We start from the raw sequence: 25,985 nt of genomic DNA on the forward strand, positions 1-25,985 counted from the left end.
AGCACAACTGCGATTTTCAGATATACAGAAAGCATTCTGCATATTAAAATACCCCATTACAAATATACAATACCTTAAGTCCTGCAATTTTCTCATAATATTGGTCATTTATCTGTCTTAATATAATTAAAATGTTACAAACCGAGAGAAACAAAACGTGCACCATTTGCGTGAACTACCAAGGAATGAAAACAAACCTATTATGGTAAAGGTAGGCACTTCTCATTTCCTATAGTTTTTTTTTGTCAATTAAAGCAGCTGAAGTACCTGGCGTTGCCTGGGAAAATTCAATGAAGTACTATAAAAATTAAATTTGTGTTGTTGACAACAAACCACTACAACCTCAACATACAATCTTAACAAAACATTTTACTCAATAGCTTCCGGCAAAAAAAACCCCAAGCAGTGTATAAGCACAAAATCCACTCGATGCCTGAAGGTCAATTATCTGGTTTTATCTGTGGTCAAATTTTTTATCTAAATATATCCCACGACCCCATGTCTCGTGAAACAGGAGGCCATGCAAAATTTGGTTGCATTGGTTGCTGCAGGGTCCGAAAGCATAAACGAGCACACAAACAAACTTTCTTCTTTATATATTAGATTTTTATTTATCTATAGGCTGGTGTTGGCTTAGCGGTTAGGGTGCCGGCTTGGGATCCTAGGATCCTGGGTTCGAATCCTGGTCGATCACTGAATTAACGCCAGAGGGGTTGACTCAGTCTGCTCATCCTTCTGAGGTCAGCAAATTGAGTACCAGCTTGCTGGGTGTGTACCCCGATTTAGAATAGGTACACTGTATCCCTGTAAGAGGTGACCAAGGGCTGGCATCAGGAAGGGCATCCAGCCATAAAAACATTGCCTCAAACAGGGAACCATGATTGTCATGGGGCCTGCAAGGCCAACCCCCGCCCTAGTGGGGAAAATGGCCTTAAAACGATCATTCATTTTCATATTCTATAGCTATTTACATTTTATTTCCTGCCATGTATACACAAAGAATTAAGTTAAGCACCCCCCCCGTTTTTTTACAACCTCGCACATTACAAGTTTGTTGTCGTCAAAACAGTGTAATATACCCATGATATTGCTATATTTTCTGGAGAAGTGATATTATGGTCACATAAAAACATAACAATCATGCCGTTTTCAATATTTTATTCTGAATAATTTAAGGTGAAATTTTTTGGGAATTTTAGGCATATTTTCACCTCAATTTAAGTATGGAGCTATAGGTCCATCACGGACAGTGTGGATGACGTTTATGTTTTCTAACGTACAGTCATTGTTCTGAGGAGACCTCTAGCGATCTTTGCGTCAATAACGTGTGTAGGACCCACCTGATCGGATCACTGACTCAACCCTACGTCTCATAGACCCTGTAAGCCGTCGTATGCGTTGCTGTGGCAGGTTGTTCCATTCCCGATGTAATGCACGTTCCAATTCATCCAGATTGGCTATTGGAGGGACCATCTTCGCAATTTGTCGTCCCAACATGTCCCAAACGTGCTCGAGGGGGTTCAACCTGCCACAGCAACGCATACGACGGCTTACAGGGTCTATGAGACGTAGGGTTGAGTCAGTGATCCGATCACGTGGGTCCTACACACGTTATTGACGCAAAGATCGCTAGAGGTCTTCTCAGAACAATGACTGTACGTTAGAAAACATAAACGTCATCCACACTGTCCGTGATGGACCTATAGCTCCATACTTGAATTGAAGTGAAAATATGCCTAAAATTCCCAAAAAATTTCACCTTAAATTATTCAGAATAAAATATTGAAAACGGCATGATTGTTATGTTTTTATGTGACCATAATATCACTTCTCCAGAAAATATAGCAATATCATGGGTATATTACACTGTTTTGACGACAACAAACTTGTAATGTGCGAGGTTGTAAAAAAACGGGGGGGGGTGCTTAACTTAATTATTTGTGTATATATGTGCTTACTGATATGACTACCATTTTATTCATATGAAGTTTAAATATGTAGGTTATACAGTCACGTGAAAAAGTAAGTACACCCCAAGTAAAGTTTTGACTTTTTCAACATATTTCAACATACAGCTATTGTACACCGCACCTTTCCTATGCCATCTCCAGGCGCTGCATAACGTCATTGCCGGGCACCAAAGGGCTCAGCAGTGACGCATGCCGAAAGGGAGTACCCAATTTTCACTCTGGTTGTTTGTTTGTTTGTTTTCTTGTTGTACACCGCTCCTTTCCTATGCCATCTCAAGGCATTGCAAAACGTCATTGCCGGGCACCAAAGGGGGCTCGGCAGTGACGCACGCTGAAAGGGAGTACTTAGTTTTCACTCTGGTTGTTTTCTTTCTTGTTTGTTTGTTTGTTTGTTTGTCTGGGCGATATCTCAGCCATCCTTTGAGCTAGGAAGCTGAAATTTCGGCACAGTAGTGAGAAAGTCCTTTGTCAAAAACGGTATTTCTTGTTTTTTGATTAATCAATTAATTGAGGAGTTATTTAATTATTAGCGATTAATTAAGTACTTATTTATTTCCTTTCTCTTCTGGCCATGATCTCAGGCACCTTTTGAGTGAGGAAGATGATATTTTGACATGCCAATATATATATAATAACCACCTTTAGAGGCCATTTTTCCCCGCAAAGCGGGGGTTGGCCTTTTTCGGGCACCGTGGTTGTTGTATGTTTTTTTTGGTCCCCTTTTTGAAGCAATGTTTTACGGCCGGATGCCCTTCCTGACGCCAACCCTTTTTGCCGCCTTTAAACGACAAACAGGGAATTACCAGTGAACTGGTACTCAATTAGCCAACCTCAGAAGGATGACAGGCTGAGTCAACCCCCCTGGTGTTAATTCAGCGATCAACCAGGATTCGAACCCAGGATCCTAGGATCCTAAGCCGGCACCCTAGCCGCTAGCCCAACACCAGGGCCAATGACAAAGTGATTTGGCTGTAAAAGATATTTTTGATTTATTGATTAATCAATTAGTAGATTAATTATTTAATTATTCGATTAATGACTAAATTTCTTTTTATTTTTAAAAAAGTAACAGATTCTGAGGAAATGGTGGTGGTTTACGTGTTCTATTAGCAAACTGATTCATTATTAAATTTTTTCTGATTATTATTTATTTATTTTCGTTATTAATTATTTCTTTATTTTCTTTCTTATCTGGGCAATATCTCAGACACCTTTTGACCTAGGGAGCTGATATTTGGACATGACAATGACCAAGTGATTTGTCTGTAAAGGGTATTTTTGATTTATTGATTAATTAATTAATCGATTAATTATTTAATTATTCGATGAATGACTTAATTAATTATTTTTTTAAGTTACAGATTCTGATGAAATGGTGGTGGTTTATGTATTCTATTTGCCAATTGATTAACTATTTAATTTTTATGATTATTATTTATTTATTTTCATTATTAATCATTTATTTATTTTCTTTCTCATCTGGGCAATATACCAGGCACCTTTTGAGCTGGGAAGCTAATATTTGGACATGACAGTGACCAAGTAATGTGACGAGAAAGGATATTTTTGATTTATTGATTAATCATTTAATCGATTAATTATTTATTGATTAAGCAATTAATTATTTCATTTTTTATTAATGACTTATTTAATTAAATTTCTAAAAGATACATCTTCGGATGAAGCACTAGTGGTTTAGTTGTGCTCTTAGCCAATTGATTAAGAAAATATTTCATGATAATCTTTTATTGATTTTAATTATGCAATTAATCGATCAATTTATTCTACACCTCTCCCTCACAATGCACTCTCTATCAGCTGCACTGTTTATTGGCTATTTAAATGTCTTTTATTTACCCAAATGTCTTATTCAACACATATGTTAATGTCTGAGGTTTAAATAAGACAGGTTCCTCCAAGATCCTCTCTAACGATGTTCTAATCATTTGCACCTGAGCTGGTGCACCTGATTCTAATTTTAGGTATTTGAAGTAGTGATAAATGTAGGGGTGTACTTACTTTTTCCACATGCGAAATTTGCATTAATGTTTATTTAAATTATACAATGGGCTACAAAATGTAAATGTTTCATGATATTTGTTATATTGTATCACCTTTATCTATCAATATTGTTGAAAGGAAGATCAAATAGCTGTATGTTGAAATATGTTGAAAAAGTCAAAACTTTACATGGGGTGTACTTACTTTTTCACGTGACTGTATAATGATAATTAGCTGTTTTAATGAAAAAGGTTTGCCAGAATGCCAGACCTGAGCAGCTCCCACCCAATTTTATTCCCTCATCTGGGTGAGGTTTTATTAAACCGGTTATGTATGGGGCTTGCAACTCATTTAAGCTTTAATAACTGCAGATGTCCTCTTAGTTTGTTATCGATTTGTGGATACTCGTTTCCAATATGTGCTCTGTATGTTGTGTTTGGAGAGAATCGGGGTGTTCGGAGTTCTACAACATTTGCATACATAATAAATAGATTCTGCCAAAAGCTCTTTTTATGCTTTAGTGTGCTCTTGTTCTTTGTCTAAAATGGCTTGTTAATCTATTTGTTCTTAGCGTTTACATGATAATGTTTATATGAAGCGATCCCATGAGCATATTAATTACGTTACAAACAATTTTTTTTTTTAATGGATGGATTGATTTAATGGGATTAAAATCGCACAAATTTCCACAATATTTGCTTGCTAAATAAACTCGGGCTCACAGGATGGAATAGAGGAATGCACATTCGCCTCTAAGATTCGAAACCAGACCCAGCTAAAAACTGTGATCCCAGTGGGTTTTTTTTTTTACAGGCGGGGTGATTCGCCAGTGTGTGTGCTGTCCCTCGGAGGGATGTTAAATTAGTGTACTGTCTGCAGACATTAGTTGGTTGACGTTAAAATCCAATGATGTCCTTCCTGAAAAGTAGGCAAGCTCTCATCAGCACCATGGCCAAAATTCCAAATTCCTGCCTTAATTACTGCTGGGAGAGGGTTGTCAAGCCACCCAGCATGACCCTAGACTTGAAACTCCTTCGACCGAACCAACGCTCTATATCACAAAGTATGGTACATCACAGCGGAATAAATCGATGTCTCTATAAAATAACAAGATAATTGTGATTCCAATAATTTAAATAATTTCAAATCCAGAAACAAACGTTTGTGGCATGTACTGCATTTACTCCACATAATGTACAGATGATGCAAGTACAAATGGCATAAATTAAAAGCCCCCTCTCCTACCCCACCTCCATCCCCCTGCCCCACCTCCATCCCCCTGCCCCACTTCCATCCCCCTACCCCCTCACTCCTTTTTCTGCACTACTCCATAGAGTCCGCTTTCTCTTATTTCCTCTTACTCATCACTGATTGTATCTTTCTTTTCTCTCCTGTTCCTCCCTCTGTCATTTCTCTTCTCACTTTTCTTGACTTAATATTTCAGCATATGTAATAGAGAGATGATTCCAAGCTAATAGCATGAAAGAGTAATCATTAAATTTATCATTGCTCTTATATAATACTTTATTCTGGAGATGTAACAAATCATTATGATTGTTCAGTTTGCCTTGCCACCCAATACCCTATTAGCATTGCTCTTTCAAACCTAGCAGGTGGTGGTGCAAAAAAAATTTGCACTTTCAATGCGATGCAGTTTGGGGAAAATAATTCCCCTTCAAATATTTCTCACATGATTTTACCCAATTTATGTTGGGTATATTGAATGAGAGTTTTGTAAGATGAAATGTGAAATGAAATGACATTTGTAAAATGAAAGTAAGGGTCATGTGGGGTATATAGATGGCAGTAGATATACGCTCAGGTCCATTCGTCTGTGGTGGGCGTGAGAAGTGACAACCTCTGTCGTATGATCCTGAGTCCCCCTGTAAAGTTTGGTTGAGATTGGATAAGTAACGACTGAATGTATGGTGGTCAAAAAAAACAGTCAGACAGACAAACAGACACCAAATTGTGTATTTTAGTATGACTAGTACACCCGTTCCCGACGGTGGCGGCAAGAAGAACCATTCCTCTCTGGGATATATAAATTAGAGTTGATTATAGAGTCAGGCCTCAAAAAATGGGGAAAGTGAGGGGGTGTGTTCATTTACCAAGTTTATTGTAGATCGCTTGCCAAATGACTTAAGCATTTGAGCAAGCACTTCATTCAAAACCATTGATAAGGAACGGCTAGCTTGGCAACTGAACATACCCTGAGTTTCCTACCTTTCAGTTTTGTGTTAAACAGCAGTAGCGACTGTTTCGAAAATGCCACGTTGGTGGAGGAAGGGTCATGGTATCAATCCATGTGGGGTATATACAGTAGATTCTCACATGATTTTTGCTTGATTCTCACATGATTTTAAGTAGATCTTCACTCAGTTACGTAAGTAAAATTTGCCTCACGGATGTCGGGATTCCTTCAAATTTGTTTCAATTTAGTGTTAAGCAGCATTATAGCGACTGTTTAAAAAGGTATTTATATATGTTTGTTTTTTTATAATATTTTTACTTCTGGTAGAGGCCTGAGCTCCCACGAAAACGGCACGATAATATGTTTATACATGTTAATACGGCGTTTGTTCAAGGAGGAAACATTCCTTGGTGAGATGGGATATTATTGGTATCAACATTGTTTTGTAAAGACATTAATATTGTGCTTTTGTGGGAAACGTCCTTTGAAAATCGCCACGATAAAGCTATCGTAACATGGATATACACTTCAACACGCAACCCCATTGACTGGGAAAACCCCCTTGGGGTAGGGGGGCCCTTGGGGAGGGGGGCAAATTAATTCACTGCAACCTTCATTGTGTGACCCAAAAGGCTCCTAAGACCCCCAAAAAACTAGATAACCCAAAAGACCCAATGACCCAAAGAAACCCAAAGACTTTAGACCCCAAAGATTTTTGAGACCCAAACTACCCAAAACACCCCGGGGAATTTCCACGGGCCGCTGCCATTATGTTGCCAAAGGAAATTCATGTCAAACTCCCGAAACATTCTACACTCTTGCAAACGAATTCCCCTGCAACAGCCAGGTGGAACCAGGTAATATCCCCCCCCCCCCCCCCTCATACCCTTCCACCACTATAGTCAATATATGACTTTAGAATGAGACTTTACAATGAAATATTCACCAATATTTTTTTCAGGAGGCACATATGGATGGCCTTGATTTATAATATACTTTATAATTATAAGTTTAATTTTAATTATAACTTTAACTTTATTGCTTTATAATAAATTTTATTCGACACATTATTAGATTTTCGGGGTTCCTCATCATAACACTCAACCCAATTACAAAGCCATTGGAAATCTGTGCAACAAACTGGGCATGTTTAATCAGCAGAGGCCTACTTGCCTGATGTCAGAGGCCCACACTATTTTTTTTAGGGAGGCGCTTACCGATCGATGAGCTTGATTTAAAACTTACTAATAAATTTTATTCGACATATGATTCAATTTTTCAGGCTCGCTCATCGTGGGTAACACTCCACCCAAACAAAGCCAATGGAAATCTGACGCAACAAACCCTGCAGGCAAGTTTTCCTGCCTGATGTCTTCGGTCCACCAGAAAACCAAGATGGCGGCCATATTATTTAATCTCGGTGCCATTGTGGGTGTAGTCCAGCAACAAATGTGGGTGGGGTCCGGCAGCTATCTGACCAATGGATGCACATTTATAAAATCGACCCCCCAACAAGAACCACAACAACTGCAACAACAACAACCATGCGGAGCTCTTGTCGACCTGCGACACATCACAGGTTAAAAACTCTCAAGCAGAAGTTTCTAAAGGTAAGGCTGTGGTAAAAGAGGTGATGAGATATCACAGGGTAACAATGGTCAGAGGTTTTATTGTGAGTTTGGATTTGAGGCGGTGTATCAATTTTTGCTGTGCTGAACTAGAGTTCCATGGACGGCACACACAATAAACACGAAATGAAAACGATTTGTCACTAAAAAGGGACAAAAAGTAGAAATTCTAAAAATACTCACTCATAATTATACAAAGGTAATGCTGTGGTAAAAGAGGGAATGACGTATCACAGGGGAACGATGTTGAGGTGGTGTATAAAGCCTTTTTCATTTTCGCCGAGCTGGACTACAGAGTTAGATTACACGCACACAACAATAAACGTGAAATTTTGTATTTGTCACGAAAAAAGTTTTAAAATCTTTTAAATGTTATTTTTTCACGTTAAATCGTCCAAGCATGGGAGAAAGGTAGGTCGGATGTGGAAAGGAATGGCACGAGGGAAGCAGAGAACACACATAGCCTACTTTAAAAATTGGCTGAAACATGAAGAAAAAAAAACTAGAATCAACAAATGGATATAAACTTGTCAAGGTCCATAAACGTAGGTGATGTTTTGTCCAAACTTCAGACATGAAGTCAATTGGCAAGAATGTATTTGCTCAAAAACTCAACTCGGTATATAATATAGATTACCCATATGAACTATTCCACATTAATTACCCAGAATTTTGATTCATATTTAGGTTTTGGTGACGATGTCAAAATGGTTTATACAAATGAGGCAGCAGATAGTGAACTCGTTGGCATCACGAGAAGGTGTGGCCATTGATCACGTGACCTCGTTTGAGCATAACACTGAGCAGTTTACACTGGAGTAAATGCTTATGCCATGTTGGAGATTTAATCCAGACTACCAATCGATGGTACCAGATAGATTAACTCGTCTGTAGCTTCAATTCCCTATCTTGGTATCAACCACCACACCTCGTGATGCCAACTCAGCAGGTAGCAAACTAGATGGCATCGCAAAAAGTTGTGTGATGTAAATCACAATCGTGATTTAACACAGTACACTCGGAACCCATTAATACGCGATCCATGGGAGCCAGGAAAATCGACCGTGTGCTAAGTGAGACCGTGTATTAATACCTATCTTCCAGCGCGAGCGTAGTGGCCGCCATCTTGGATTGTGTCGGGTGACGACGAGTGAAGCTTGGTCATTTTTTTATAAAGATACTTTTTCGTAATAAAACAACACATATGTAATAATATACAAAACAATATACAAAAACATAGAAATCAAGAAATATTGTTCAAAATACAAAATCCATTTGCATCGGTTAGTGGGGAAAACGCGTTGCCTTGCTGCAGACGCGGATACAAAACGTCGATGGAGTCATCACTGGTGATGGTGTTTATACAATGTTTATACATATTTATACAATAGTGTGACGTTGGGTGTGCTGGTGATGATGATTTAATTCATCAAGAAATCATCCATTGACTTTTGCTTCTTGGAGCTCTTGTTTGAAGTTGTGGATGATACCCTGGTCTAAAGGCTGGCAGATGGAAGTGGTGTTCTTGGGAAGATAACAGACTATTATCTTCCCATTCTTGGACTTCAAGGTGTCTGCTGGAGGGTGGGCTGGACAATTGTCTAGAAGAAGGACAGCTTTCTCTTCAAGGTTCTTCCTTCGGAGGTGTCTCCTGACCTGGGGGACGAAGCAGTTTTGGAACCACTTGTGGAAGATGATGGTGGTCATCCAGGCTTTATGGGAGAACTCATAGGTTACTGGCAAGGTGTCCATGTTGACGTGGTTGAAACATCTCGGCTTCCCAAACTTGCCTATCCTCATTGGTTTCATCTTGTGGGAGCCAGATCTGTTGATACAGAAGAGTAGGGTGACCCTGTCCTTAAACACCTTGAAGCCTTTCTTCGATGTAGGGTCATCCTTCAAGGCCAGTGAACGGTCGGATAGCTTTTTGTACTCCAAGCCTGTCTCATCTGCATTGAAGATTTGCTCATCAATGTAGCCCTCATCCTTGATGAACTCCTGGAATTCTGGTAGAAATGCCTCTGCTGCTGTAGTGTCTGCTGACTTGGACTCCCCCTTCTTCACCACCCTACCAATGCTGTGTCTCTTCTTAAACCTGGACAGACAGCCTCCAGAAGCCTTGAAGATGTGCATCGGCACATGCACATTCATCGGCACATGAATGTGCATCGGCACATTCACCATGAATCTGCTTGTGCAGCTTCTGAGCTTGGGCCTTCAGGATGGGCCCAGAGATAGGAACAGTAGTGTACCTAAGGTATGGCAGGTATGGCCCGTGCCCTGGGCGCCACTTGAAGGGGGGCGCCACTGAGCAGTTTCTATTAAAGTCAGACAAGCCATCCTCGGAAAGTGAAAAAAAGAATTTTCTTCAGATGTATGATCTGTCTGATTATCAGGGGTGAGAAGCACGAGGGTGGCTAGATTGTTAAACCACTTATATAAATTATTAGGTAAAAATACAGTGCTGGGAGCTACATGACCACATACCTCACAGTAACACTGCTCAGTGCCAACTGGCAGTAAGACCATTCTCCTGCGCAAACTAGGGAGGTAGTCTAGAATTTTGTGCAAAATCTGTGAAATTTAATGTTCTTATTAAAAGTGCCATTTCGTTATTTCAGAGCATTGTGTAAGAAGACCATGAAACGTTTCTTCACGAAGAAGAAGGAAAGTGGAGCTGAAGGACGGAAGAGACGAAAGTTGGAGACGGAGGAAGCCAAGAAGTCGAGCAAGTTCTTCATGCCCTTCTTTGAAAATTCCGGAACAAGTTGTTCGACACGTTCCATGGAGTCGCCTGCACCTGCTACAAGTTTGTTAGAATCCGAAGCTGGATCAAGTACAAATGCGTCACAAGCCGAGGAGGAAGTCAAGTCAGATAAATCCAAGTATGACGAGATTAAAAGTGAGGCTGCCAGAGAGAACGTGGACAACTGGACATGACAGGAGGGGAAGACGATCGTGGTGGTGGTGATGTTGAGTTTATTGATGAGATTTTACCTGACGAGATTGAACCTGACGACACTGAATCTAGTGAACTGGATGGTGTCGAAGAGCCTCGAACTGTCATACCAGAAGTGATTGAACAGCATGACATTGGACTTCTGAAGTGCGACAAGGATACTGGAAAAGCAATTCTGCCTGACGCGTTGAGAACAGAAATAATAAAGCTGGGTTCGAAGTATTTCCAAAACAGTGAGGGGCCTTTCCTACCAACAAATAACCGCTCAATGAACAAAACTTGGTTCAATAGGAAATTGGGAAATGGTCGTGGTGAGGAAGTGACTCGCTCATGGCTGGTCTATTCCCCTTCTAAAAAGTCTGCATTTTGTATCTGTTGTCTTCTCTATTCCCATTCCTAGTCAGACCATCAATCCTCATTGGAGCAGGAAAGTGGATTCAACCAGTGGAAAGCACCTGAAAGGATTAGTGTTCATGAAAATGCTAAGAATCATCGGGAGTGCTTCACACAGTGGAAAGAAATGGAAAGAAATTTAGCTGAAAACAGAGGATTTATTGGAGCTGAGCTTCAGTCACAGATTGAGAAGGAAAAGCAGAAGTGGCGTGATATCTTGACGAGAATCCTTCACTGCGTAAAATTCCTTGCGACTCAGAACCTGGCTTTGCGAGGACACAGGGAGTCACTTCAGCTGGACGATGACTCCAATGTGGGAAATTTCCTTGGCTTACTGAAACTACTGGCCATCTTTGACCCTGTCATGAAAGAACACCTCACTCATGTGGAAAGTCATCCTGGATCCACGTCCTATCTTTCACCGGGTGTCCAGAACAAATTCATCCACATGATGGCATCCACTGTTCACCAGAGTTTACTGAGAAGCATTCGTAAAGCCAAGTACTATGGTCTCATGTTCGACTCGACTTCTGATCAGGCACACCGTGAGCAGATGTCAGAAGTAGTGAGGTACGTGGAAGTTGATTTTGAGAGGAAAACAGTCCATGTTAGAGAGTCCTTCCTTGGTTTTATCCAGATAAGCCAGAAGGATGCTGAGAGCTTGGTTGAAGACATCCTGAAACAGCTAGAGAAGGACGAAATGGAGCTACAAGATTGTCGGTCACAGTGCTATGACAACGCTGATGTGATGGCTGGACACAGAAGTGGTGTTCATCAAAGAATAAGTGAGAAAAACAACCTGGCAGTGTTTGTGAATTGCGACAATCACTCACTCAACTTGGTGGGTGCTACATGTACCTACATGTACTACAAATACATGCAGCCAAGCAGGATACAATGATGGTCACGTTTTTTGGAACCATCGAAGCTCTCTACGTGTTCTTCTCTCGTTCAACACAGCGCTGGGAAAAACTAAAAAACGCCGTGCCTGTGGTTGTTGTCAGAGTCTGAAACCAGGTGGAGTGCAAGGACAGAAGCAGTGAAGCCCGTCAACAATTATTACCTTGAGAAGATACTTCAAGTTCTCCAGGACATGATAGACAATGAAAACGAGACCAGTGAAACAGGAAGTGATGCAAGGCAGCTGTATAACCGCATGTTGAGTTACGATTTTCTGACTTTGCTAGGATTTTGGAACAAAGTACTCATTCGCATTGACCGTATTCAAAAGAGGCTGCAGGATCCTAGCATGAACTTCCACGATGCTGCCCTGGATTTGAAAGCCCTCCGAGATCATTTTGATGATGAAAGAGAAGTGTTGGTCAGTGAGTCACTCGAAGAAGGACTCGGTCTCTGTCAAGAATGGAATATTGAAGTTGAAAGACGTCAGAGACGAAAGAAACGAATGGCTGATGAGAACTCGAGAGACGCTGGGTTAACAGCCAAGGAGGAAATGGAAAGAGTCATGAAGGGAACACTCGACCGTCTTCACAGAGAAATGGATGAAAGGTTCACTCGTTTGCATGACACTGACGCCAAGTTTGAGTTCCTTCTCGATGTCGAGGGACTGTGTTACGGCGCCGACAGTAACGACCTAAAGAAGAAGTGCGAAAATTTGGGCGAATTGTACAGCTCTGATGTTGATGGACAGCAGCTATATGAATACATTTTGGATTGCAGAATATTGCTATCAAGTCGGGCCAACATGAAAATATCAAGAATCGAAGAGCTTCTCAAATTCATTGTTCAGTATGGAGATGAGAGCGTCTTCCCCAATCTTCGCGTTGCTATTCAGATAATGCTAACCATCGCAGTTTCCATCGCCAGCTGTGAGAGATCATTCAGCAAGGTAAAACGAATACTTTCGTATTTGAGAGCCTCCATGGGTCAAGGCAGACTCTGTGATCTTGCTCTGCTGAGTGTAGAAAGAGAAGAAACTGAAAAAAACTGACTTTGAGCACATAATAGACCAATTTGCATCAGTGAAAGCAAGGAAGGTGCAGTTGTAATTTTCATGTAGTGCCATAATTTGTTAATTAAAAGATTAACGAGCTTGACTTGTATTTTTGAGCTGATTTTATGGTAAAGTTATCTAAAAGATGGGTGTCAGATGTTTGGACAGGGGCGCAATTTCAGTGCTTGCCATAGGCGCTATTTTCCGTAGATACGCCCCTGGATAGGAACATTATTGTTCATCTTCTGGGAAAACCAGGTGTATGTAGCACGGTCCAGCTGGGTGTCTGCTGCCTTCCTGGCCTTCTTCCTGGTTAGTCCATCACTGTGCTCGGTCTCGGACGGAAGACCTCAATTCATCCTCCTTCTTCAGCCACCCACAGATTGTAGACTCGTTAAGACCTCCTAGAGCTCTACACACCTGAACAAGAAAAAATACAAGGTTAGTAAAAGTGTATAGAACATCATAAATAATAAAATACTGTATCATAAAATAAACATCGTTTAAATAGAAAACTAACCTGAGCCCGGGTCTCTCCGTTCCGTACTCGCGTAACCGCATCCAGCTTTTCCTGCATCGTGTAGCTCGAGTTTTTTCTTTTTGTTGGACTTTTTGTGAGATGTGAAGAAGAACAAGATGGTGATTGGATTGGGCCGATTGGATTCGATTGCTCGAAAAAAACGTTTTCAAATGATGTAAACGCCGTAGAAACTGAAGGTGATATGATTTGAGTTGAAAAGGATGCCATATTTATACGGGAAGCACTGAATGAGATGAGTCGGGGAGAGAGACAGGTGTCAATGCGTCTTGACACTTTGCAGTTCCCGGGCCCGGCCAGTGGAGATGAAAGGTTAAATCAGCTTACGTAGATAAACACTCGTGTCAATATCATATTAATAATAACTTGTGAAATGTTAAGTAAACCAGAGGTGCTATGATCGTTATGTTGGTGTTATGAGAGCGAACTTTTACGCACGTGATTTCAAAAAAATCAAGATGGCGGCTGCCGTGTACAATGTACTACATGCTCGATTCTTGTCATTTTTTGATTTTTTCCAACTAATTTATCAAAATTTTTGGGCACCAAGGATTGACCGTGTGCTTTCCAAAATCGCATATTAAAGGGGTTCCGACTGTATTTTGTTGTAGTATTAATGTATGATTGGAATGATGTTGTTTGGAATGTAAATAGAGATATTGAGTTCAAATATGAATGAGGAAATGACGTGAGGGTTTCTACTTTCTAACCGTGACATTCGCGGATTCACCATATGCAGATTCGTCATCGACTGCGGATAGAAACATTCAAACGGGTACGCTTTTTTCCTCAAGTCATTCACGAACCTGCTGCCAGTACCTGACGTTTGACTGAAGGTGGCACAGGAATGTGGAATTTATTGGTTCCATGACTTAGCTTTCACCGTTTCCACATTGTTTGTTTGCTTTTGGCTTCCCACCCATGTATGGCATGGGTGGGTACCTCGCTCGTAGTAACTATAATTGTGGTTATTATTATCATATGATGCGGATGTATGCAAGATGAAGTTACATCACACATAATAGTGTAGCAGCATAGCAAACCTGTTGTGCATTTTGTGATACAAGCACCAAATTTGGCACAAATGTACATTAATATGTTGCGAACATTTTCAGATATTGGGCCACTTGAAATTCCGTAATTTTTTTTTTCACATTTTTTCAAATTTCGTAATTTCAAATTTTTCGGGTGACACCGTCACAATTTCGGTCTTCGAGGCCGGTCGATATAGTGGGGCGGCTTAGCCCAAATATTCAAAAGAATTGTGCATTTTGTGATACAAGCACCAAATTTGGCACAAATGTACATTAATATGTTGCGAACATTGTGTGGTCAGCAATGAAGACGAGAGTCTGAATTACATGTATGCAAAAGACCTTGTGAACCAGTGAAGCAAATACACGGGTAAGCATGAATTAAATCTAGGGCATGATATAATTTCCATGATGTTTACCTCTACACTCAATGGTGGAAGGAGGTAATGTTTTGATCCCAGCTTGTCTGTATGTCTGTTTGTCTGTTAGTCCACAAAATTCCAGACAAAGCTTGTAGTAGTGGTAGTTGTAGTGGTAGTGGTGATAACAGAAATTGTTATATAGAACTGAACTTATATTATTATTATATGCAGAAAATAACTTCATTTCTATATGCCCTGCAGTGGACAGGTTAATTGGTTTATGCACTGAAGGGGTCACCCTGGTGTGCACTGCTGTGTTCTGCCTCACTGAGTTGTTCAGGTATGATGTACTCAGCACAAGCTTCCGGTCGGCCCGGAGGTGGGGGTGCCTGTCACGGAACGTCAAAACAAACGGCCTGCCGGGGCCGCCCAAAAGTCGGGCGTGAGGGGCGCGTCCACTAATGGAACGCCTCTCGCTTCCCAGATCGAGGGCCACGTGGTCAGGAGAACCTCGTCCCTTCCGGTCACACTTTGCCTATCGGCCGGCCTCGAAGACCGAAATTGTGACGGTGTCACCCGAAAAATTTTAAATTACGAAATTTGAAAAAATTTGAAAAAAAAAATTACGGAATTTCAAGTGGCCCAATATCTGAAAATGTTCGCAACATATTAATGTACATTTGTGCCAAATTTGGTGCTTGTATCACAAAATGCACAATTCTTTTGAATATTTGGGCTAAGCCGCCCCACTATAATAGAAAAACAAAACGAAAAGAAACTTAGAATTTCATCACATTAGTACCAAGACAGTAGCCTGGTGTTGGCTTAGCGGTTAGGGTGCCGGCTTGGGATCCTAGGACCCTGGGTTCCAATCCCGATTGATCACTGAATTAACGCCAGGGGGGTTGACTCAGCCTGTCATCCTTCCGAGGTCGGCAAATTGAGTACCAGGTCACTGGTAATTCCCTGTGTGTCGCAAGGGACGACTACCAAGGTTGGTGGCAGGAAGGGCATCCGGACCATAAAACATTGCTTCAAAAAGGGGACCACGGTGCCCCGAAAAAGGCCAACCCCTGCTCTGCGGGGACAAATGGCCTCTAAAGGTAGCACCAAGACAGTGAGCAATCGTTTTTAATAAGTAAAAAATTTACAACGACCAATAAGTTAAATTGCATCATATCAGATGGGAAATTCAATTTTCCAACACAATGTACGATCGACACTCTAGATTGTGTGACCACTAAGTATCTCAGGAATTATTCCACCACTTAAAGATAAAGTGATTTCTTGATGTTCAAAATATAAAACGATAAGCATGTGAACATTCCAAGTACTCAGAGTATGGTAACAAATAAAAGATAATTTCTGATAACCACAAACCATCCTGAAAATTGGGTGGGCCTCACCACACATTTGAGACTAATGCAACATCAACACATGTTGTAAAAATTACATTTGTGTAATAACAAAGATAATTACTATAAAATTAGTCAGCCGTGGTGGAAGAATCCTGCAAAAGTCCTCACAGTAGTAAGTGACATTAAGAGATGCCCACCATGACCTGTCACCTAACAGTCCACACTCTTTCACAGTTATCAGTATTCACAAGGTGCTGGCTGCGAACCATACTGCCGACATTACCTTTCCCTTACAAGGAAGACGAAGGATGGTGGATTGGGCACGAAACCTCGATGACCACATGATAATCCCCAAGAGTGTTATCAGCAATTTACCAACAGGTAATCATATGACAGAACAGCTGAAAGGAGCTTCTTGCATTTGTGTTGTGGTGTTATCTTTTTAAAACTCTTTTTTTTAAAGATTGAGTTCTATCTTACTTTTTCTACATCTTGTGAAGAAGCAAAATGCTACTGGTATTTTGATCGGTTATGCTTGTTCATTATTTAAAGTATGTGGGGATTAGTTGCTAAATGGAGAACATCAAGTCAGTGTTGGGTAAAGATTGAATGTCTTTCAAAATTTTAATTTCTTAATTCAGTTAATCAATGATTTTTGCATTTCCCAATATATCAATGATTTTGTCAACACAGGTTAGAGAGCTTTTGGGGCCAAGGACACATTGCACAGACAACGTAATAGTAGGTAGCTGTTGTATAATCCGACAAAATCAAGTAAAGGGGATGGAAGAGAATACATTTTCGGCAATTTTAGATATCATTAACATTTTAGTGCATGAATATTCACCATGGATACTAAATATTTTTATTCACATCATCAGACAGGCTACACATTAGTAAAGCGACAAATAAATCCACTACATCGATCCTCAGAGCTGGAATCTTGAAGCCAACCTGATTGTCTTGTTTGTCTTTGATCGCAAAGCAAAAGTGCAAGGATACTGACGATTACAAAGGGGTTGCAGGGTTCAGCCAAATTGAAAGATGCCAAACTTAATTCGGCCGAAGATAACAGACATCGTCCACTTTGAACCATGCAAACCCTGTTTGGCAGATAAAGTTGCACCTGACAATTTTGTCCATGTCAAACATTATTCGAGTTTGGTAGGCCGATTGATGAAGCATTCAGAAGTATTGTAATGGTGAACTCATCAGCAATTAACATTGTTTTTGATCACTTTGATAACACAAAATCACTCTCCTATATGTTGTTCATTTTTGTCCCCCGTCGCACCGCGGAGCGAAAGGGGGACTATGGTTTTCCCCTCCGTCCGTGCGTCCGTCTGTCCGTCCGTGCGGGCGGGTGTGCGTGTGGGCGTGCGTGCCTGCGTGCGTAAGTGAAGGACCGCATTCGAATTTGGTGTGTGGGTGCAACCCACGTCAAAATCCAAGATGGCCGCCGCCATGTATGTCTGATGCCATGTATGTCTGAACCTTGTGAGCGGAATATCTTGAAAAATAAGCGAAGTACCAACTTCTAATCTGGTGTGTGGGTGTATCTAGGCATAAGGAAGAACGCTATTGAAAATTGGGTCGCCACGTCAAAATCCAAGATGGCCGCCGCCATGTATGTCTGAACCTTGTGAGCTGAATATCTTGAAAAATAAGCGAAGTACCAACTTCTTATCTGGTGTGTGGGTGTATCGAGGCAGAAGGAAGAACGCTATTGAAAATTGGGTCGCCACGTCAAAATCCAAGATGGCCGCGGCCATGTATGTCTGAACCTTGTGAGATGAATATCTTGAAAATTAAGCGAAGTACCAACTTCTAATCTGGTGTGTGGGTGTACCTCGACATAAGGAAGAACGCTATTGAAAATTGGGTCGCCACGTCAAAATCCAAGATGGCCGCCACCATATATATGTCTGAAACTTGTGAGCGTAATATCTTGAAAAATAAGCAAAGTACCAACTTCTAATCTGGTGTGTGGGTGTATCTCGACATAAGGAAGAACGCTATTGAAAATTGGGTCGCCACGTCAAAATCCCAGATGGCCGCCTCCATGTATGTCTGAACCTTGTGAGCGAAATATCATATCATAGCATGTTTTCTGCGTCTTCCACTTTGTCAACTCACATCACTTCCCCGACGGGGGACCTAGGCGTAACGCTTGTTAAGGATTTGCTTTTTCAGAGCTTCCTCTTATATCTCTCTTTGAATTTTTTTTTTTTGAGAGATCGAAGCGTTGCACCTCCTGCTTTATAAGAATTATTAGCATATCTACCTGCATTTACAAACAACAAACCCAAAACAAAAAATTCAGCGTCCGCTGTTGGCAGCAACTTTTGTTTTGTATACAAAGTCGAGGATTATAGATGAGTGAACAACAAAGCAGTCATTCCCGCGTTTGAAAGCCACATGTATGGTATGAACACAACCGGCGTACATTTGAGAATAACCTTTCATAGGTATGTGAATTTTTGTGGACTTTCCCATTTCCATAATATGCTGTATATCAACAATTCTGAACATGCTGAATACAGCCTTTGGATCAGAGGATGATGTGGAACAGCATATATTGAAAGAAGAGATAAGATTGACACCATTCAAAGAAAGAGCACAATTCATTTGAATAGAAAACATCAAACGGATGAAAATGCTATTCTGGGAACCAAATGACCAATTGGTAGTTGGAGTGAGAGTAAAACTCGAGTAAAACTCTAGTGAGAGTAAAAAGAGGTAGTGAGACTCGGGAGAGTGAGTGAGTGTATGTGAGAGACTGACACTGAGAAGTGAAATATGATAAATACACCAATTCATGAGGAAAACTAGAATGGCACTCAGTAGATAGCATACTGTTATGAATTTGGTAGAGCAACATCTAGAGCTAGGTAGATCTGAATAGGTAGGTATTCGGCTGTCGTGACAGGGACTCTACATGTAATAAGTTCTTGATGTTTAGGCGTTTGTCGGGGGAAGATGTATGATTGTGGATCTACCTGGAGGTTCGAGTGTTAAATAGTGAGGGATTAAAGGTAACGCCCCTGTGAGTTTCACCTAGTAGTCAAACCTTTGTCCATTATGGCACTGCAAACCACATAAACATTAGTTAGGTCCTTAGCGCAACATTAAATAATTCCTTTCCCTGACAATGACTTCGGAACAAATGGACAGGAAACCAGGCCAAAAACACCGCCACAATTGGCCGCCACCGTTTACACCTCCAAGGCCTACAAACCTCGCCTGGCACGTGTTATAACACAAGGACCGCGGGGTCGGGGACGGGAGAGTGGAGCGATGCCGCAGAGGGCGTGACCTGGGCGAGTTGGGAGGCTATTATTGGCTGAGGAGTGCGCCAATGTGACGTCATCGGCAAGAGATATATTCGACGGTCGGACGCCATTTTTAGAAGAGTTCGTTGGAGTTGGCAGTTGGCACTGAACAGTTGGACTTGGCTGCCAGCACTCCCGAAGAGAGTCGAGTCGAGTCAAGTGGAGTTCGTTTGCTTTGTGCAGCCCTGCGTTGGACCGTTGGAGCAAAGGAGCTCGTGGTGTGGGTGGGCCGTTGAACCGACGAGGCCTGGTGGCGCTTGGAGGCGGACGGAGAGGGCCGCGGGGCCGTGGAACTTGGAGTGAGGCGTGCCGCGGGACGAAAGGAGCCGGGTGTTGGACGGCGGTCACCAAGACGACAAGGACGAGATAAGGCCGTACCCGCGAATACACTTTGCATAAAACTAAAAGACGTGTTATTTTCGTATTCACCTCCCTCGTATCGTGTTTGATATCTGTTGTGTGTGGGATCCCAATTTAGGCTTATTCGAGTTATTAGTATTACCGGCGCGGGCTTTTTCACTGTCTTTACTTATAAATAATAAATCCTTATATTATTTTCTGTATATATCTGAACGCAGTTTTCCTGGGTGTTTCATTTTAATAGATAGGGCTGCGGAGCTTGCTGTGTCTGCCCTTCCGCGCGTTTAACTTTGTGTTGAGTTTGAATCCGCCATTGAGTTTTCGCCTCGGGAGTGTAAAGTCTCGCAATCGGCCATCCGTAACTGTGGTGTTAATCACGGTTGCGTGACAATACTCTCACCTGGTTGGCCATATCACTCACTGGTGAAGAATCACTTTAAAAACTAGATGGTATTCATAGAATACTTACCTGACACAGTCAACTTGGTGTGAGCCAACTCTTCTGTTTTTGAACGTTTCTTTTTTTTTGATCCAATATGGCTGCCCGAACACGTCAGCGATGACATCATAAATTTATATTCTCACTGTAGCCACTCATTCTCAACGCACTGTAGCCACTCAACTCAAACATCACCTCTCTGCCAATAACCTGTATGAAACATTCCAATCTGGATTCCGCTCCAACCACAGTACTGAAACTGCTCTCCTCAAAATCACCAACGACCTTCTCCTCTCCTCTGACGCTGGCAACCTCAACATTCTCGTCCTCCTCGACCTCAGCGCTGCCTTTGACACCATCGATCACACCATCCTCCTCACCCGACTTGAATCCACCTTTAACGTTACCGGCACTGCCCTCTCTTGGATTAAATCATACCTCTCTGACAGACGCCAGTTCATCTCCATCAATAACTGCAAATCCCCCACTGCTCCCCTCCCCCAAGGTGTCCCCCAAGGTTCAGTTCTTGGCCCCCTCCTCTTCATCCTTTACCTGTCCCCCCTCGGTCACTTAATCCGCCGTCATGGTCTCCAATTCCACTGCTTCGCCGATGACATCCAGCTTTTCATCTCCACCAGGTCCGTCTCCACTGACACCCACTCTATCCTGACAAACTGCATCTCTGAAATAAAATCCTGGCTTCAAATCAACTTCCTCAAACTTAACTGTGATAAATCTGAAATAATCATCATTGGCCCAAAAACGCTCACAAAATCCACCCATAACTTTGCCCTCAACATCGACGGTATCCCAGTATCCACCTCCCCTCTCATCCGGAATCTTGGCGTCATCTTTGACCAAACCCTCTCCTTCGACAAATACACTAAACAGATCACAAAGACAGCCTTCTTTCACCTGAAAAACATCGCCTGTCTCCGCTCATCCCTCTCCTCCACGGCTGCAGAAACCCTCATCCACGCCTTCATCACCTCCCGTCTGGACTACTGCAATAGCCTCCTCTATGGTTCACCCTCAACAATCACCAATAATCTCCAATACATTCAGAACTCCGCTGCCCGTCTACTCACCCATTCCCGGACCCGTGACCACATCACCCCCGTCCTTTACAAGCTTCACTGGCTCCCCATCTCCCAGAGAATCCAGTACAAAATCCTCCTCTTGACCTACAAAGCCCTCCATAACCTGGCCCCATCCTACCTGGCTGACCTCCTCTCCAGACACACTCCCACCCGCAACCTCCGCTCTGCTGGTACAAACCTCCTGACCCCCCCCCCCCCCCTCCAAATTCAGATCCTGGGGGGACAGGGCCTTCTCCATCGCTGCTCCCACCCTCTGGAACTCACTACCTCACACCATCAGAGACTCCGTCTCCTCCTCACTCACCACATTCAAAACATCACTCAAGACCCACCTGTTCAGCACTGCATTCAACATTCAACCCACAGCATTTAACCCCTGACTATCACTTCTCCTTCTCCCTCCTTTTGCTTTAAATATTTCCCTATTGATTCTTGTCTTTTTGCATTTGTTGTTTTCATGTTTTGTTATGCATTATGTTTTGCACTCTGTCAAAGCGCCTTTGGGCTTCATGAAAAGCGCCCTACAAAATATATGAATTATTATTATTATTATTATTATTACAATTTCAAACACAGGTTTGTCATAATATTGAAGATATGTATCCATATTCTTTAATTTATTTTAGTTATAATTGACTAACGCTTTGTCTAACAGGGTAATTGAAGAGTGAATACATCTAGTCAGGTTGGTCCCTTGACTGCCACTGGTAACATGTAACCCAGTGCTACCTACTGCATGGTTGGTAGTCGGCGACTAAACTGACTACCCTTACTGGCTTGCCAGTGGGGAGGGTGACTGTGACACTCTGCAGGACTAAAATCAATACCTGTTGAAGGGCAGATGAGCCCCCTTAGGGAGCCAACGGCCATCCAGTAAGATGTTGTCTCCTAAAAAACACTCCTTGTAGACAGCAACGCTCAGGGTGGTACTACCGTTTGGACATAGGAGCGTTGAAGTGGTGCCCGGAACCATCTTACACTCTGTGTCAGGATTGCTGATCTTACTTTCTGTCTCACTCAAACTATAGCTACCGGGCTAGCTTCAATCTCTCTTTCTTGCAAACAAACATCATACACTTTTCTTACTCATTTTCACTCCTCGCCTTTATCAATCCAGTTCTTTTATTTAAGGCCTTGCCTCGATGAGGACCATATAGTCCGTGACTGGAGCCCTCAGCATAAAATAGAAATATGTTTTTAGAGAAAGATATAATTTATTGTAGCAGTCTGACTATGCTCTGGAGTTTGATAAGTTTCAACATCAGGAAGTTGAGAATCTGGGATCAGAATTGTTGATGTGCTCAATTGCAAACATGTGCAGTACATGTTGCCTACTCATGCTATTCTAATTCTCAAAACAATATAATTATTAGCCCCCGTTGGACTTCGTCCGAAATGGGGGCTTATGTATTGGGTCTCTTCCATCGATGTGTCCCTCTGTCCGCAGCCATGTCTTGAACATTTATGAACCGATTTTGTTCAAACTTGGCACAAGTACAACACATGATGGTATACATATGCACGTCATTTTCTTTCGACATCAGATCCAAGAATGCCAACTGGCAGTCATTTTGTTACTTAAACGTGTCCCTAACCATTTATCGGGCATGCGTCGTCTGATTTTGTTCAATATTGGCATAAGCACAGTACATCATTGCAAACACGTGCACCTCACTTTATTTTGCGGTATGATAAAAGATGGCCGACTGGCAGCCATTTCAGTTGTAAAAAAAACCGATATTGAACACGTCCTCAACCATTTGTCGGACATGCATTTACTGATCTTGTTCAAACTTGGCAGGCAGATAATTAATGGTGGCTTAAATATGCACGTCATTTTATTTCGACATCAGATCCAAGATGGCCGACTGGCGGCCATTTTGTTACTTAAACATGTCCCCAACCATTTATTGGACATGCATGGACCGATTTTGTTAAAACTTGCCACAAAGACAATACATGAGAGTATACATATGCAGAAGGTTTCCCGGTTTAGAATAGGTACACCGTATCCCTGCGCATCGTAAGAGGCGACTCAGGGTTGGCGCCAGGAAGGGCATCCGGCCATAAAAACATTGCCTCAAACAGGGAACCATGATTGTCATGGGGCCCGCAAGGCTAACCCCCGCTCTAGTGGGGAAAATGGCCTTAAAACGATCATTCATACATATGCAGAAGATTTTGTTGTGTAATCTGACCAAATATGGCCGACTGACGGCCTTTAACTTCGGACATTAAAATTACTAAAACCACAAGGGCTATGACATTTTATGTCTTTTTCTTCTTATTCTATGAGGGTTGATCAGTACATTTGCAACCAAATATTCGAGTAGATAATTATAAGTGATTACTCAGGTAATCTTAAAACTGTGGCAAAGAATCATTTTGAAAATTGAGTTAAATTTTTCTTTTGTATAAATCAAACGTTAACATTCTTGATAAACTCTTGTATTAATTTGTGATATGATCAGGGACAATTTGACACTGAGAAGCAATAACTTTAATTCTTAATAATTATCTTTTGTTTTATTTTTTCGCATTGTTCATCGTGTCACATCTCCATTCCCATTTTTTCCAGGACCTGGAAAATATGCCATCATTGGAAATATCCTATATAAGAACATTGGACAAATACTTCCCATCTCCAGGTAGAAGTATGTGGTGAAACTTTGGAATTATTGCATTAATTTCATATTTGCTATTTGTTTCATGAGGACACTTTCAAGCATTGCATTGAATTTACCTAGCCGTGGTACGATGTGTTGTGCTAAAGAAAGAGGAAGGGCAGCTGCAACTGGAGGGCATTAAAATTTTCTCACCGTTGTATATTTTACTTTAATAACATAACACAAAGAGACTTTTTACCTTTTCTGTGACACTGCGTCGTAAAAAGACTTAAATTGACTTTTATTGTTTTTTTTTTTCATTGGTCATTTTTATTCTCAATACAATCAATGAAACATATTTTGCAACATTACGTGCTAGGGCATTGGATTTTTGCTATCGCTTTTTCATATTACAAACACACCAGAAGATGGAGGGGATGGAGGGGGGGCTTAATGTGAGAATTGGAGAGCAGAATGGTGGTAAAAAGGATTGGTAGGGAGTAGGGGGATTTAAAGGATGGCCTCGAGGTTGTGCACACTCCTGGGTTTGAATCTCAGCCCAGCTATCAACTGCCATCCCGGTGTTTCACCGGCAGGGTGATCCATCAATCTGTGTGCCGTCCCTCAGATGGATGTTAAACCGGCGTCCCATCTGTTGGTGGACGTTAAAAATCCCACGGTGTCCTTCATGAAGAGAGTGCGAGCTATTTCCGACACCATCACCAAATTCCAAAATTCCTGCCCTCACTGCCGCTGGGAAGGCAATGGCAAACCACCGAGTGTTAGCCTTTCATAGACGCTGCTTCAGCAGCATCGATGCTCTATAACAGAAAATGGTCCATCAGAATCAGACATGCGAGGAGGTTGAAGTGAGAAAAAGGAAAAATAATTTGTAAAGAGGTCGGTAAAGAGTCAGTGAGAGGTGTGTATGGAATACAAATGAAAGATGAAAAGAGATTAAAAAGAAAACATCCTCCATGTTTGGCACATATATGTAGATATCCCTTGAGCATGCAAAACCAATCTGCAAGCCCTTTCAAAAACTGCGCCTGTCCCACAATGTTTCAATAGTGGATTTCATGGTCTTTCAAATACTCTTCGACCTGTGCACGCCAAAAGGCAAGAGACCCTATAATCTTTCCACAGTAGCTTCTCCCAGTGGTTGCCAGTTGATTGGGATAATTGATCAGGGTTTCAGGCCTAAATGCATTTCGATTCGTTTCATTAATCACCATAAGGATCACCGAAGATTGGAGCTAAATCACATTAAGCAAAAGGCATTAGGAAATTAATAATGTGAATGCCAAATAAATGCATTATTTTAAAAAACACCATGTGGTGTTCAAAATCCACTTGCGAATGAACATGCAAGAAACAGCTGATGCAACATTTGATTTAAAGAGCGTCGTGCTCTATGTTCACATCCCTGTGCACAACACAGTTGAACAACAGCGAAGAGTTTAATTTACTCTTCAAAGCCTGACACTCAAACGTTTGTGTATATGGCGATGCCACTAGATGTACATGGCGATGCCCCCAGATGTATATGGTGATGCCAATAGATGTATATGTTGATGCCACTAGATGTATATGGCGATGCCACTAGATGTATATGGCGATGCCACTAGATGTATATGGTGATGCCACTAGATGTATATGGTGATGCCACTAGATGTATATAGCGATGCCACTAGATGTATATAGCGATGCCACTAGATGTATATAGCGATGCCACTAGATGTATATAGCGATGCCAC

The 25,985-nt window shown here is 41.6% G+C and overlaps 1 protein-coding gene across 1 annotated transcript in view; it reads left to right on the forward strand.

Annotated features, from left to right (window-relative positions):
- LOC137436117 (adhesion G protein-coupled receptor B3) overlaps positions 1-25,985 on the forward strand; it is a 999,412-nt gene that overhangs the window by 753,409 nt on the left and 220,018 nt on the right. The window contains exons 10-11 of the mRNA XM_078786591.1: positions 16,626-16,772; positions 24,201-24,270. Of these exons, the coding sequence (XP_078642717.1) occupies positions 16,626-16,772; positions 24,201-24,270 (217 nt within the window). The remainder of the gene's footprint in view (positions 1-16,625; positions 16,773-24,200; positions 24,271-25,985) is intronic.

This window comes from Myxine glutinosa, chromosome 11 (assembly GCF_964187855.1).
Source record: "Myxine glutinosa chromosome 11, kmMyxGlut1.1, whole genome shotgun sequence".
NCBI lineage: Eukaryota > Metazoa > Chordata > Myxini > Myxiniformes > Myxinidae > Myxine > Myxine glutinosa.